This window comes from Bos indicus, chromosome 29 (genome assembly GCF_029378745.1).
Source record: "Bos indicus isolate NIAB-ARS_2022 breed Sahiwal x Tharparkar chromosome 29, NIAB-ARS_B.indTharparkar_mat_pri_1.0, whole genome shotgun sequence".
Lineage (NCBI taxonomy): Eukaryota > Metazoa > Chordata > Mammalia > Artiodactyla > Bovidae > Bos > Bos indicus.
In genome coordinates, this window is record NC_091788.1 from 17479580 (window position 1) to 17496171 (window position 16592).

General features: G+C 50.3%; 1 protein-coding gene across 2 annotated transcripts in view; it reads left to right on the forward strand.

Annotated features, from left to right (window-relative positions):
* The window catches only part of TENM4 (teneurin transmembrane protein 4), a 3327204-nt gene that overhangs the window by 3071807 nt on the left and 238805 nt on the right, over nucleotides 1-16592 (forward strand). For both annotated transcript variants that reach the window (XM_070782510.1, XM_070782511.1), the window contains 2 exons: nucleotides 3516-3614; nucleotides 5212-5447. In XM_070782510.1, the coding sequence (XP_070638611.1) occupies nucleotides 3516-3614; nucleotides 5212-5447 (335 nt within the window). The remainder of the gene's footprint in view (nucleotides 1-3515; nucleotides 3615-5211; nucleotides 5448-16592) is intronic.

Genomic DNA, 16592 nt, shown 5'->3' on the forward strand with positions numbered 1-16592 from the left:
GTCTCCTCTCTATGAGGAGCTCTCAGTACCGTCTAGCATTACTCTGCAGTGCCCTCTCCAAGCCCTTGGCTGCTCTTTCCTGATAGGCAGCTTGATGAGTTCGGAGAGATCTGGGTTTGAGTCCCGTCTCTAGCTTTTCATTGCTGTGTGATCTCAGGCAGTGTCTTAACATCTCTGGGTCTCAGCTTGCATATCTGTAAAATGAGTTAACAACAGCCAGCAATGAGAGGGTCAGATGAATCTGGCGGCCATACCTGAGCTCCCAGCAGCAGTGAGCTGGAGACCCTGCAGGACTGTAACCCAGGGAGGGCTCAGCAGCTCAGGGTCCCCATCAGGAAACTCTCATCACATTTATGTTTCAAAAGAACCAGAAACCCAGATGTTGGGGGCAGAGGTAGACACAAAATGTACTGGGGACTCTTGAACTGGGCGTTGGGTCACCGGAGCTCTCATTCCAGTTCTGCCACTGACTTGCTATGTGGGTGGGAGTAGGACATGTGTCTCTCTGGGCCTTGGTTTTCTCAGAGTCAGATGAGACCTAATAAATTGACCCAGACTCAGTTTTGAAAGTACGAAATAAGGCTTGTTATTTTAAGGCAAAGGCTTCCCAGGTGAAACAGTGGTAAAGAAACTGCCTACCAATACAGATGATGCAAGAGATGTGGGTTCGATCCATGAGTCAGGAAGATCCCCTGGAGGAGGGCATGGCAACCCACTCCAGTATTCTTGCCCAGAGAATCCCCATGGGTAGAGGAACCTGGCAGGCTATGGTCCACGGGGTCACAAAGAGTCAGACATGACTGAGCACACACACAGCACAGTTCAAGGCAAAGTAGCCTCTGAATGGGCAGCATTTCAGCAAGTGCGCATGTACCCCCAAGTTCCTGAGCGATCTAGACGATTGACCTCGGAGTTAGTGCGGATCTGGACGCTCTCTCAGGGGATGACACGCACTCTGTCACTCTAGAGACCCTTTTCTGTCGTGTTGCCTTTTCCCCTGTTTGAATGGATCTGTACTTTCAGGAGGTAGTTGCCCATTCTCTCTCTCTCTTTAAAAGTTTCCTTTAAAATTACAAAATTAAAATGGCTCTTATTCCAGACACTGGAAAATCCCCACTGTTAACGTTTTGATCTTTATCCTTTGTCCCTTTTCCCTGAATATATTTACTTGCTACTGATGCATCCCCTGGAGAAGGAAACGGCAACCCACTCCAGTATTCATGCCTGGAAAATCCCACGGACCAAGGAGCCTGGTGGGCTACAATCCATGGGGTCACAAAGAGTCGGACACAACTGAGTGACTTCTGTGTTGTGTGTGTGTGTGTGATGCATCTTAAAGATTAGATTTGATGGTCTAAGAGCACGGTCCTCAGCTAGTGATATAGGCCAGACCCCGTGTGTCCTGGTGAGCGTGCCACGTGGCCACTCTCAGGCCCCAGGAAGGCAGCAAGAGCTCAGCTCTGGGGTCCCTGGACAGGGGAGTGAGGGCCTGCCCAGGCTGGGCGGTATAGACTATGAAGAGACTGCAGATGTCCTCCTGAAATGCAGAGAATAGAGGGAATAATAATAGAACACCCCCTGTGCTACCCTCAATTAAACACCAACTACATGCTCACGATATGCCAGGCACACTCCCCTTGGTATACCCCATCACCCGCAGTAGTCAGCAAGTATTTGAGTTCTTTCTACCATCTGTCAGGCACTTGCAGGCCAGGGGCTGAGAGAAGCAGACCTTCCTGACCCCAGGGCCTGTGTGCTTCCCACTGGGTCACACGACCTCCCATCAGAAGGCCTCCCTGCCTGGGGGCAGAAATGGGGCGACTCCGAGGGACTTCCGCTCCCCTGTGGGAACTCTGGGCTCTGTGGGATGCCCCAGGGGTGTCTTCCAGAACCGGCTGCCACCCAGATTGCTAGGTATCCCCCACCACGGTGGTACTCAGAGGCTCGGCTGCAAAACAGTGCTGTCTGAGCCCCTACAGTCCCTGGGAAGGCCAGTGGAATGGCGCTCTGAGACAGTACTTACAGCCCCTCCTTTGCGAGTCTGTGGGGCTGGGCAGGAGCAAAGCCACAGGCTGGGCAGGTTATGGGCAGAGAGGGCCTGAACGGGCCTGAGCTCCGATGGCAGACAAACTCAGTCTTCAGTCTGGCTCTGCCACTTGCTTACTCTATGATAGAACCCTGGGACTTCTCCAGGCCGTGCCATGCATGCCAGCCTACAAAACAAGGATGCAGTGGAGACTTTGCAGGGTTGTTGGGGAAGAAAGATTTACACTGGATAATAGTTGCACAGCTCTAGACAGTGGGAAGTATACAGTGGATCTAGGGTGTGTGCATACTAAGTTCCTCGGTCGTGTCTGACTCTTTGCAACCCTGTGGACTGTAGTCCGCCAGGCTCCTCTGTCCATGGGGTTCTCCAGGCAAGAATACTGGAGTGGGTTGCCGTGCCCTCCTCCAGGGGATCTTGCCAACCAAGGATCGAACCCACATCTCTTACGTCTCCTGCATTGGCAGGCGGGTTCTTTACCACTAGCACCGCCTGAGAAGCCGAGATGTAGGTTAGGTAGCCACTGTTATGACTAGCCTTGGTATTTATTTCTGTAACCTTTGCCTAAACTCTGAAAACACTTCCAACATTCCTCAGTTGTTCCTATAGCAACCTGTGAGTTTAGCATTATTAGCCCCATTTTACAGATACAGTAGGTTAAGATTAGAAAAGGTTAAAGTGTCTACACAAAGTCACACAGCAAGAATGCGGCAGAAAGGGGGCTTGAATTTAGTTTTCCAGTTCTCAAGATCTGGTCAAAGTCAGAAGGATAGTCTCTGGCAGGGCTGGCCCCAAAAGGTGACTTTCTGCAGTCAGTCCTTCCCTGAGGCACAGACAGCAGAGGGTATCTACCACGGGCATGCTCAAAACAATTCAAATGAGGTGGCAGCAACCCTGAAACATCGGGAAACAAGACCCCACGCACTTGTGTGTGAGTGGCGTCACTTAGCAGGCACAGTTGAGACCAAAGTGGCGAGTGTGTTGACCTTCATTCTGGGTCCCAGAAGGCCGCAGTGCATATGGGGGACGAAAGAGCCCCCCATCTCTGTGGAGCTCTGTCCCTGCCAATTAGTCATCACCCAGGTCCCCGCACTGCCAAAGGACCCATTCCCTGCTCTGTACAATGGTGATGACACTGCCTTCCTTGTACCGTGCCTCTCTTAAAGACCTGAGATAAATGGATATCACGCGCCTAGCTCAGCACATAAGCCATAATCAGTCTTCACCAGTCAGAGATGCTGATGCACACAGCTGGCAGACCTACAGGTTTGTATGGAGGGTGCTCCCTCCAGATGCTCTGGGCCAGGCAGACCCTGGGCACCGGGCGTTTGCCCACAGCCCCATCGCCTGGAAACCACGCCCCGCTGGTCTTACGCACAGCTGCACCAGTCAGCCACTCTCTGTGTTTCTCTACTCTCCCCTTCATCGATGCATGACTCATGGCTTCATTCATGTCTCCATGTGTGTGTAGAAACCTAGGCAAGCAGCCATTCCTAGGGACATTGCAGGACAACCTCATTGAGATGGACATTCTCAGCGCCTCCCGCCATGATGGGGCTTACAATGACGGGTACGTGACGTTCCCATGCTCCTCCCCTCTGTGTGTGCTCTCCCTGTGGCTCCTGCTCTTGCATGCTGACCCTGAGACCTTTCCCTGGGACCTCCTGGGGGAAGTGATGAGGCCATGTTGCATGCCCATCCCCAAGCCTGTGTTCAACTTGCAAGAGTTTATTCTTGGAGTACGCTATCCCCCAGCATATTAACAGCAGTCTTGTTAATATGGTGCTCCCAGTATCTCATTGGCTGCCTTTGACATCCGGAAGCCATCTCATGTAGCTGCCTCTATGCAGCACAAGCCCTGTGTTGTATGTATGCTGGCCCTGGTGTTGTTTTCTGTGGCCCGAGGCCTCTTGCACCCCAGCAGGGTACAAGATCCCTCTCAGTCTTACCTTCTTCCCTAAGACTTCGGGGGCATTCAGTATAACCAGTGCACCCCGTTTCCCAGGCCGTGTCCCAGTCTTCCCATGGCCGTGGTTAAAGGCAGGCTGTGGAGGATTTCCCGGCACATAGTTTGGCCACACCCATGTGCTTTGACCTTGCCATGCTGCCCTCAATGCTATGGCCAGGCTGCAGGACACAGTTGCCTGTCTGTCCGCTGCTGCAGCTGTTACCAGGGGCCTGGAAGGCAGCAGACTGGCTTCTGAGCAGAGTTCTTTGAAGGCATTTGCTGCCATTCACTGTGTAACAGCCACTACGGGACTCTTGACCTTGGCAGAGTTTAGTAGTGGTTTCTTGGTTCCCACCCCTACCAAGGTGAAAGTGAAACTGAAAGTCACTCAGTCCTGTCCGACTCTTTGCAACCCCGTGGAATATACAGTCCATGGAATTCTCCAGGCCAGAATACTGGAGTGCATAGTGTTTCCCTTCTGCAAAGGATCTTCCCAAACCGAGGATCGAAGACCCAAGTCTCCCGCATTGCAAGCGGATTCTTTACCAGCTGAGCCACAAGGGAAGCCCAAGAATACTGGAGTGGGTAGCCTATCCCTTCTCCAGAGGCTCTTCCCGACCCAGGAATCCAACGGGGGTCTCCTGCAGTGCAGGCAGATTCTTTACCAACTGAGCTATCAGGGAAGCCCAACTCCCTCTAAAAAAAAAAAAAAAAAAAAAGTTGGTATTCCATTCCTCCACCATGGTATAAAAGCAAAGGATGTATTGGAGGAGAGGAAAAACTGGCGGTTTCATAATCTCCGGGGGAGGGGCGGGGGGTGAGGGCAGAATAGGATTTTAGGCGTTTTCCAAGTTACTGCAATAATTTTAGAAGACATCTAGTTCCTTCTCCAAGAAAACAGCATCCCAGCCCCCCGTGGCTTCCCAGGAAAAGGATCTCAGCACCCAGCCTTCTGTCCAGCTGGGGTGGGTTCCCCCTGGGCAGGGCTGTCCCACTCGTGTTTTTGTGGAAACGTGTCTCCGTGTGCCCTGTTCTGTGGTCCGGCACATGATTTTCCTTATTCTCTGTCCCTCCGTCTCCTCCGTGGTGGCTCTCTCTCTCTCTCCGTCTCTCTAGGCTCTTCTGCATGCTTCTTCCACCGCTGCCTCCACCCTCAGGTCAGTGTGGGCTCCCGGAGCGCCGGCTAACCCTGCCGCCCCCGGCTTCTCTCCGTCCACAGGCACTTCCTCTTCAAGCCGGGAGGCACCTCCCCGCTCTTCTGCAGCACGGCGCCGGGCTATCCTCTGACGTCCAGCACGGTGTACTCGCCGCCGCCCCGGCCCCTGCCCCGCACCACCTTCTCCCGCCCGGCCTTCAACCTCAAGAAGCCCTCCAAGTACTGTAACTGGAAGTGTGCGGCCCTGAGTGCCATTGCTATCTCGGCCACGCTGGTCATCCTGCTGGCGTACTTTGTGGGTAAGTACCCCCCCACCCTGGGGTCCCTGGGGGCCCCTTTGGCCCAGAGGGCAGTGACCGAGACACCTGTAGGCAGTCAGAGCTTGCGGGGTGATCCGTGTGGGCCAGGCACCCTGGGCTGGCCGGTAACGACACCCCCTGCACCCCGAGACTGTTAAGGGGGGCTCTGGGACCGTCCCCTCCTCCTGCATGTACACCAGGAAGGTGGTGTGCGTGCACATCCTGGATGTGCATCCTGTCGGCCCCCTCGTGTGATGGAAGCCTGGCATCGGGCACCAGCACTCAGGACTGGCTTTTGAGGTGGTCGTCTATGACATGACTGTCACGGGTGATAGTCACTAGAAATGAAGTGGCAAGCTGGGAGGCTCGACAGCAGGCTGGCCTCTCCTGTGGGTGCCACACCGCTGCAGCGAGGAGCAGGGAGGAGGCCGCGGGCCCTGGGACTGGAAGGAAGCTGCCACAGAGTGGGCTGTGGTGACCTCAAGCCAGGAAAGCGGGTCTGAAGGTGAGGGTCTGGCCGGGCCTTCCGGGGGAGCCGAGGTCCAGGGGGAGACCGTGGTTGGGAAGAGCCCCCGTGAGCGGTTGGCACTGGCTGAGGGGGCACACAGGCCGGGGGGCGGCACAGACCAGCCTGCCTAGCTGACCCCAGGGCTCCTCCCGTGTAACACACTCCTCTAGGCCCACCGCCGTGCCTGCAACACCCCCACTGCGCGCTCTTCTGATATGTTTGCAGCACAGTCGGGTGTCCTGCTTCCGACCCCTGCCTTTGGTCTCTGGTCTGCTCCCAGGAAGGATGTTACTCTGGAGAGAGGCGTAGAGTCCGCTGCCTCTCTGTAAATCAGCCTGTTAGTAACGGCATCCACCAGGGTTGGCTTAACCCTCTGTCCTTCCCAACCTTCAGATTCTATCATTCTAAGATGTACGGTAGGTGAGGCCAGCTTGAGAAGGCCTGGAATCCACGCTCAGGCAGTCTGAGATCCTTCTGTTAGCAAAGGAAACCTGGCTGTGTAAACCCAGTAAATAGAAATGAAACTCACTGGCAGAAGCCAGAGGAAGGCAGAGCGCTGCCCACTGTGGAAAAGGACTCTGACAAGCAAAGTCACCATGGACGGGAGAGGACTGTCCGGAGAGGCAGTAAGCACTGTCTCAAGGAGTGATGAATAGTGCGCGGCTCCCGCTGGTTTGGGAGGAAGAGACTCAAGCCTGAATGGGGGTCTGGGTGATGTGAGCTGTAAAGTCACTTTGCTCTCAAGATCTTTAAGTAAAAACAAGTAATCAGGAAGATGATAACCCTCCGAACAAAGACTCCTTAAGCATCTGGAGCTGCAGTAAGCCTTTTCTGGCATGTCGGGTCTCTTCTCCGCTTGTGAAGATTGGGTTGGAGAATCTCGTGGCATCGAGATCAGGTTGGCATATGTGTTTATCTGCTCTTCTGTCTGATTGATTAGCTGTGGCCGCCTTGAAAAGCGGTGCTGAGAAGCCTCCCCAGGCTTCCTTCAGACTCCGTGGAAGAGTCTGTGACTGATGGCTGATGTCTGCTGTGATCACAGGAGTGGAGAATATTGATGACAAACCAAGTATTTGCCACCCCTGCTCTGGGTCTTTGGGTAAAAAGGAACAGCCAGACTGGGAGCAGTCAGCTCCCAGCCAGGTTCTGCAAGAGCGTCAGGACTGATATAGTCTGGGTTACCGGGGAGGCTTGTGGGGTTCCAAGCACGGCCATCTGGCACAGCAGTTTGTCCGTGGCATCACCAGTACTGTAACCCCACCGACCACTAGCACAGCCCTTGCTTTTTACTGACATTATTATATTTCATAGATGAGTTGACTTTTTTTTTTTTTTTGGCTAATCCCAAACTCCTAATTTACCCGCCTCCCCACCTTTCTCCTTTGAGAACCATAAATTTGTTTTTTTTTTTAATTAGTTTATTTTTATTTGAAGGATAATTGCTTTACAATATTGTGTCGGTTTCCATCGTACGTCAACATGCATCCGCCATAAGTATATACATGTCCCCTCCATCTTGAACATCCCTCCCACCCCATCCCACCCCTGTAGGTTGTCACGGAGCCTCAGTTTGAGTTCCTTGAGTCATACAGCAAGTCCCCACTGGTTGTCTGTTTTACATATGGCAGCGTACACGTTTCCATGCTACTCTTTCCATCCGTCCCACCCTCTTGTCCCCGCCGTGCCCACACATCTGTTCTCTATATCCACATCTCCAGTACCGCCCTGCAAACAGGTTATAGATGAGAAGGCTTTTGAACAAGCAGTGCAACTGTTCATCGAGAGACAGTAACTTGTTTTGTGTTAAAGTCGAAAGGTTTATACTATACACAGTGTAACTTAGTTCAGAAAGAAAGTCTAAGTCTCTATATATTAAATAACCTTTCTTTCTGCCGTCCATCCCGTGGGCTTCTTCCTCTCCCATTTAGTAAGACTATATCATCAATTGTCTAAAAGTAGGGGCTACTGTGGGAGCTCGTGGGTTTCCTGTCTAGGAAGGGTGCAAATAGTGCTTAATGACGACTAAGCAAGACAGAGGTTTATTCACTGAATAGGGCTCATCACTGGAGGACCTTTCATTTCCCTTCCCGCATTGATAATGTCAAACTCCAAAAATAGTCACAACCTAGAACCTGAGAGTTACGTTCTATTTGGTGGGAATTTTTAGGACGTCACGCCTGGGAGACAGACTCTGAATAACCCTGACATAATTGCTCCGAGGAGGTAGGCGACAGGGTGGGAGTCAGGTTATACAGAAGTCTGCAGCGAGGAACAGGTAGTCTGAATATCAAAGGATTGTTGTTAATTAAGGAAAACCAGGTATCTCAAGAAATTTGGCACTTTTCTATGTATGGGGGGATGAAAGAGGCTGGGCTCACTGAAATCATTCCTCTCGTGTATCTCGGCTATCTGAGGTAGGCATCCAATTCTTGATTTTTCACGTCCTTAGTTCCTTGTTCACCGTAGCGAGTAGCAGCAGCTGCTGGATCACAAGCATTGTTCTCCCTTTTGGGTGCCCTCAGGGCTCAGAAATTCACGCTCGGGGGCCTGAAGTTGCTGATGGCTGCAACATCCTTGTTTACTGATATGGCAGGAAATACTCCATTTCAGAGTAGTCTTAGAATCTACCATCTTGTGAATATTCTTTTTCATTCAGCAAACCAAGCAGGTGCCTTCTTTGAGTCAGGCACTGTGCTGTGCGAGGGCCGACAGCGTGTCCCCTACTCTTGAGGTGCTGCTGGCTTAGAAGCGGCGATTGATCCAGCGTGACCCCGTAGTATATTACCTGTGACATGGGGAGCAGCAGCGGGAATACCAGCCCCCTCCAGAAGGCACCCGAGGAGGCTTCCTGGCAAAGGTGCTGTTTTAGCTGAGTCTTCAGGTCACAGCCAGAAGTAGACAGGAAGGAAAGAAATTTCACACCAAGGGATGTTTCCAAGTCTTGAAAGAAGGCCATCTGGTGGCAAAGACATTTTCTGGTTGAAGACTTTGAGGGGCATGGGGGCCACGATTGGAGCTAATGCAGGAGAGAGTGGTCAGATTCTGAAGATTACTGTGGAGGCCAAGTTCAAGACCTTACTGGATGGGCAACAGGGAACCCCTGAAGGGCTTGAAGCAGGGGCAGGGCACGTTTGTCTTAGAAAGTTCAGGGTGGAGGGAGAAAGAATGGGCCCTACTGCCTAAAGAAGTCAGAAGATGAGGGCTTCAACTCAGAGGGTGACAGTGTTGAGGGGGAGGGGGGTGGTTGAGGTCGATTTGGGAGAATTTGGGTCTCAAGTCAGGAGAGGTCAGTCCACTGAGGTGTTCCTGCCGAGAATAAATACATCCTTCTGCCAAAGCCTGAGGTATATAGACAACTTAAAACGGGAGTTTAGGATCCATATCCAAGGGCCAAATCAGAGAGGCACGCCTGGGGGCTTCCCTCTGTTAACCTGGAGACTCAGCAAGGAGACTTGGGGGCAGAGCTCACAGCAGCCTGAGAGTCTGGATTCCATTCCCAGCTCAGCCACTGAGCAGCTGTTTCTCCTTGGGCAACTTACTTCTCCCCCTGAGTCCTGATTTCTCCCTCATAGTCCACTACTTCGGAAGGATGCTTCTGAGTTTGGAGGAAGAGTTTAGCTAAGGCCGTGAGTGCATCACAGGTGCCAGCTGCGTCCCACGAGTCCTCAAGGGCTGGGTTGGCAGCCTTGTCCTTGCTCTCCAGCTGCTTGGCTCTCCAAGGGCCAAGGGTGAGCTCTTGTTGGCTTGGCCATCATCTCAGGCCGTGATGACTAATTTGTAAGGATCTATCAATTATTCAAAATCAAATTAATTGTCTCTGCCGCGCACAAATATCCTTCACAAAGACTTTTGCCAGCAGACCAGCTGATCTCATCAACAGGCAAGAAGCGCAGATCTTTAATTAGATTTTTGATGAAAAATTGTGTTTAATTTCAAGTATAATCAATTATTAATTACTGTAATGAGCGAGTCTGACTGGGTTTACTAATTAACTCATTTAAAAATTATGAATAACCTTTTCATTTGTAATTATTTTTTACATCCTATCAAGTTCCAGAAAAGAATTGCATCACCTCACCAGCAGAGAGGGAGTTGAAAACAGAGGGCAGGAAAGAGTTGTTCTTTCTCCGGGGTCTGCTCAGGGCTACCACGTCTGGATGGGACTCAAGATCCACTTGACTTTCAGTTTCTTAGTTGGAAAGTTTATTGAGAATGAAGCAACTGGTGACCTTTCGTTTGTAAACACATTGGCCACTGTTTCATAGGAAGATGGAGAAGCTGGAGTAGGCACTGATTACCCTTATAAAGGCTGCAGGACCCAGGGCCTCATCCTCGGGCTGTCTTCTCATCCCCTGGGATGTTTCTGTCTGCTCTGCCCTGGGCTGGGAACCTAGGGAGGACCCTCACTGAGCCTGGGGGATCTCTTAAGGATCACACAAAGATGTGTGATTTTTCCCTCCAGAAGGACGCCCTTTTCAGAGAGGCCACCACTGGGGTGGGTGCCTTGCGTTAGTCACCCACTCTCTCTATGAAGGTTTTCAGGTTGGTTCAGTCTCCATTTGAATACCCTGCCTTTTCTTTCCCAAAGAAAAGAAATCTATTCACAGAACAAAATGGGGAAAGAAGGGTGTGAGGGGAAGGTTCGTTATAAGTCGGACCTTGGAACTTGTGCCGTCGTGGCAGTAATGCTTTATTTGATAGCATTTAATCATTTTAAAAACATTTTCGCCCCAAGAAGCAGGGTGGTTTAGAGGAGTAGAAATAACAAGGGTCACTTTTTGTGATTAATGATCAGGGCAGTTCGCTTCCATCATACCCTGTCCACTCGGCCCTGACTCTTCTAAGCGCTTTGCTTGTGTTTTCTCATTGAAATCTCCCAGCAGCCTGTGGGTTATTATCCCCATATTACAAATAAGGACATGGAAACCCTGTGAACTTAAGTAACTCATCCACTGTTACACAGTCAATGGCTACACTGTGCACTCAGCCTCTTGAGCTGATGCTTTTAGTCTGGTTTTTCCCCTCTCTTTTGAGCTCACAGTCTTAATCTTTATGCTGTAATTTTCCCATCTCAGCAGTGCGGTGTTAGTCACTCAGTCATGTCCAACTCTTTGCAGCGTCATGGACAGAGTTCAACAGGTTCCTCTGTCCATGAGATTCTCCAAGCAAGAATACTGGAGTGGGTTGCCATTCCCTTCTCCAGGGGATCTTCCGATCCAGAGATCAAACCCGGGTCTCCTGCACTGCAGGTGGATTCTTTACCATCAGAGCCACCCGAGAAGCCCATCTTAGTGTCTAATATTCTAAATTTTTGCTATGTACCTAGCATTGGCCCAAGCCATTACTAAAGAGTTACCATCTCTCTGAACACTCACGACAGTTCTGTGTCTTCTGGAAGAGGAAACTAAAGCTCAGAGAAGTTAACGCTTTGCCAGGGTCGCACAACTGGTAAATGACATAGGGTTTCAAAGGCCATATTCTCAGCCACTACCCTGTAGCTCAGATGATGGAGGATCAGAAAACCCCATTCAGGCCCTGACTCCATACCTTGCTGGCTGTGTAAACTTGAACAAGTGGCTCAACCTCTCTGAACTTCAGTTTCCACTTGCCCTATGGCTGATGTGGCTGGAATGATTAGGCCCTTTTTACAGGAGAGGAGACCGAGGGTAGCATTATGGTTGAGAGCCTGAGTTCGAAAATAAGGCTGTGCTGTGCTGTGCTTAGTCACTCAGCTGTGTCCGACTCTTTGCGACCCCATGGACTGTAGCCTGCCGAGCTCCTCTGTCCATGGGGATTCTCCAGGCAAGAATACTGGAGTGGGTTGCCATGCCCTCCTCCATGAAATAAGGCTAACTGCTTTCAAGTCCCAGTTCAGCTGCCTAATGTGCTTTGAGACCTCAGGCAAGTTAATTTAACCTCTAATAGCCTCAGTTTTAGAGAAGGCAATGGTACCCCACTCCAGTACTCTTGCCTGGAAAATCCCATGGATGGAGGAGCCTGGTAGGCTGCAGTCCATGATGTCACTAAGAGTCGGACACGACTGAGCGACTTCACTTTCAGTTTTTACTTTCCTACATTGGAGAAGGAGATGGCCACCCACTCCAGTGTTCTTGCCTGGAGAATCCCAGGGACAGGGGAGCCTGGTGCGCTGCCGTCTCTGGTGTCGCACTGAGTCGGACATGACTGAAGCGACTTAGCAGCAGCAGCCTCAGTTTACCCATTTATAAAATGGGGATAATCATAGTGGCCACTTCACAGGGTTTTGTGATGTTCCGGTAAGATAATTTGCGTAAAGCAGCTATCTCACTGCCTGGCACAGAGTGGGCTCTCAAGAAATGTTAGATACTGTTATGATTATTAATAGGATCATTAGTACTGCTAGGATCCCATGGAAAAGAGTAAGCCTTGAGAGGGAACTTGGGCCAGCATCATCTCACGGCAGCGCCTGAAGGCTCCCCAGCATGTGTTAGTCACAAGGGCAGCTGACAGACCAACCAAGGGGACCTGTCAGAAAGCATTTGTAGGGATGTCTCTCTGTTCCAGGGAAGCAGCCGCAAGAATCATTACCCCAAAGCACCTTGCGTCATTTCTTTAACTAGAACAAAAGTTGATTTTTGCTTCCCTGCCAGTCACCTCTATCCAGATAAAACCAACAGCTCCCCTTGAGTTCTGAATCTCTGCATAAAAAGCAGACACTGAGGACTGCAAAAGACCGTGGAGTCATATCTTGAGGACTCTTCAAGCACCTGTCTAGCCAGATCAGCCTTTAAATCAGGAGATTTTTTTAAAGGCTTGTTAATAATACAAAAACCAGGAAGAGCGTTACATTTAAATGGAGACCCAGAGATTACCCTGGGATGCTGGTTTATTCTGTTGTCAGGTCCAGGTCCCTCCAGAGGGTGGGGCCTCATTTGGGTGATTTCTCTAAAGAGAGCAGGTGTTCTGATCTGACTTCCCAGCTGGCTTTAGCGGTAAAGAACCTGCCTGCCAATGCAAGAGATGTGGATCCAATCCCTGGGTCGGAAAAGTTCCCTGGAGGAGGGAATGGCAACCCATTCCAGTATTCTTGCCTGGGAAATCCAACGTACAGAGGAGCCTGGCAAGCTACAGTCCATGGGATCTCAGAGTTACATACAACTGAGTAACTAAACAGCATTCTGATTGGAAGAGAATATGGGGTTCGGTGGAAATAGCTCTGCCACTCTCCAACTGTGTGACTCTTCTGAACTTTGCTTTCCTCATCTACTGCTGGGAAGAATAGTAGTACTTCCCTGTGGAGGCTGTTAAGCAGGTTAAATGAGGCATGTGACAAAGGAGGAGTCTCTTGCTAGTGGCCTCGGGAGACAGCTGCTACCTGTCCTTGGACCTCAGTTACCTCAGCCGAGGATGGGGTGGGAGTAACCAATCCTCTTAGGTCCTTTCCAGTCTGCAAATTGGTGCTCATAGGAAATTGAGCCAAAGCTCTGAGGGTGCAGTCCCAAGTGTGGGCTGCAGCAGCCTCGGTAACTGCAGAACATGCCGACATGCTCCAAAACCATGAGAGACTCTGTTCAAATTAGGTTGCATTTTTCACCTCCACCAGCAGCTGGCTGAATTGGAAAAAAAAATCAGAATCCTGTTCAAAGTGGTGATAGTTTAATTTATAAGTGAGAATGTTGTAGAGCTTAATTGCCGCTTTTCAAAAGGCAGCTTCTGGAGAGCATCGCTGGTTGGGATATTGCAGTTCGCGGTCTGCAAGAGCTTGAGTCATCCAGCTCTTAGAGTCATCTGGGCAGTATTGATAGAGGTGGACTTGGGCACTCAGTGTGACTTGCACAGACTTGGGCAGCCTCCCTCATGCAGGCATGGACCAGGCACACCTACACACGTGACTTCCATGGCAGCAGTCCAAGTAGGAGGAGTCAGATTTCCCTTCCTGTTTGGTAGTGTGGTCTCCCATCCTAATGTCTTATTCTCTGCTGCAGTTGTTGTTCAGTCAGTCAGTCGTGTCCAACTCTTTGTGACACCATGGACTGCAGCACTCCAGGCTTCCCTGTCCTTCACTGTCTCCCGGAGTTTGCTCAAACTCATGTCCATTGAGTTGACGATGCCATATAACCGTCTCATCCTATGTTGTCCCCTTCTTCTACCCTCAATCTTTCCCCAAATCAGGGTCTTGCCAATGAGTTGGCTCTTAGCATCAAGTGGACAAAGTGTTGGAGCTTCAGCTTCAGCATCAGTCCTTCCAATGAATCTTCAGGGTTAATTTCCTTTAGGACTGACTGGTTTGAGCTCCTTGGTGTCCATGGGACTCTCAAGAGTCTTCTCCAATACCACAGTTTGAAAGCATCAGTTCATCAGTGCTAAGCTTTCTTTATCGTCCAACTCTCACGTCTATACATGACTATTGGAAAAACCATAGATTTGACTATAAGGACCTTTGTTGGCAAAGTGATGTCTCTGCTTTTTAATATACTATCTAGGCTGTCTCGGCTGCAGACTCTGTCCCAACACAGTGCTTGGCACAGAGTAGCTGTGCTCAGTGAGATATGATTGAGAACCAAAGACTTGCAAGATGGTAAAATCTGCTGAGATGTTTCCAGGCAGAATAGTGTGGGCACAGGCATGGTGGCAGAAATGTGCATTTTATGTCCCAGGCCTTGAGTACAGGTGAAATGGATGTGAAATGAATAGAGGAAGCATTAGAGATCAAAGCCAGGGCGATTGTAGCCCCTGCTGCCCCACAATTATGCCCACTCGGTTCTGCTCCTGCAATATCAGGATCTCAGATGCCATTGGCTTCCTAAGAAAAGGTCTGCTGCACTCTGGGCCTGGGTGTTATTAGTAAGCAATAAGGCTCATTTTCTCCCCTTTCTCTTCGACTTCACATCAGGCCTTTTGGATAGAAGCCATAGATTTAGCTTTATAGCCCAAAGAATGGGAAACAGAGATGATTGAACTTGATCTTTTAGGAGGAGGAAAAAGTGATAAAGATACAGGATCCTGTATTAAAGGCTTTCTTTCCAAGATTGATACCTTCATGCTGCTCTGTGGGAATTACTAATAGCGAGATATATATAGATTGTTCTCTTTATGACAGACCCCAGACACATATCCTTCAACCCCCAAAAGGAGGACTTGAGGAGGCCAGCACGGCTCCCTGCAGTTATGTGCAAGGCTGGCTCATGGGGGGAGAGGGCAGGCTTGCTCCGTGGGACTAACGAGGGTAGAACAGGGACTAAGGGTGAGAATGGTGGGAAGGCTGACTCTGACTTGAAGAGAAAAGACTCCTCTCAGAGACAACGGCCTGTGAGGGTGGGTTGCCTGTGTCTGCAGCGGGAGGGGAGACTCAAGTGTCGCAGCTCCGCAGATCAGTGGCTCCCATCCGCATCGTCCTTCTGCCGTGACTTCCGACGCCACCCACACCAGGACTGATCTCCTTCAGATGAGTTTCTGCACCTATTAAATCAGAATAAACAGCCAGGACTAGCTGAAGTAAGTCATTCAACGTGCTTCAGCTCAGCCTGAAAGAAAATTGGCCGTTTTACAGAGCTCCCTCCTTCCCCGTCCCCGCTTATCCTCCCATTGGCAGGACCCCACCAGGAGCCAGAGCTTAAGGGAACCCACTCGTCCGGACCATGTGGCTTGGTCCCCCAGGGCACAGCGCAGTGGGGAGAAGGAGAGGGTGGGTCTGGAGGGTGAACGGCTGGCACCAGCCTCCCCACTCTTCAGAGTTCTTGCCCTGGCACCGTTCAGGGCTCTAAACTAGGACTGAGACCCACACGCCACACAGGTGTGGCTCGCTTACCTGTACACCCGCTCAGCCACCAGTCCCCGACTGCCTGTTTTTAAAATCAGATTTATTGAGATACAATTTACATATAGAAAATTAATGCTTTTTAGGCATCCCATGCTGTGAATTCTGGCAGCGTTGTTGACCATCACTACAGCAACACACAGAATATTTCCGTTGCCCCAAAGATCCCCTTTGTCAAGTCAGTCCTCTCTCTCCATCCTCGGACTCCGGCAGCCACGCATCTAGTCCCCATCTCCATAGTTTTAGGTACCGTCTTTGAGACGTGTAGCAAAGAAGTGATGTATTTACTGGGTTCAAAGATGAGGTGTTACCTACCATAACCTTCAGACTGTAAGGCTTCTAAGTGTTGTTGAGAAAATGTTAAGATATAATTTTAGAATTCAAGATATGAAGGCAAAGAGCTGGAACGTTTTAGGTTTCTGTGTGTCATTCTTGACCTCCTTAGAGGACTGCAGCCGAGACCACCGTGTCGTCAGCATGAATTCACAAGCGTAGGCCCTCCTCCCTTTTTCATGGAACATCTTTTTAGGAACATATTTCTAAGTGTTACAAAAATCTCGTTCTAGTCAGGTTTGATACCTCTGTCATATTTGTGCCGTTATTATATCATTGCTTTCCTCTATTTCCAACTGTTTGCTGTTATAAACAGCACTTCAATGACCGGAAAGAAAGAAAATCTGCTTTTTTTCCTTCTTTCACTGACTTTGGGGAGGGGGTGTTTCCCTGAGCAGGATTTCTGGGTCACAAAGTATAGACAGTTCAAAGCCCTCGCGACTCAACTGCTAAGGGCTCCTCAGAAGGATAGGACTGAATCCCTGGGTCTCCAGCTAAGTGCCCAGTT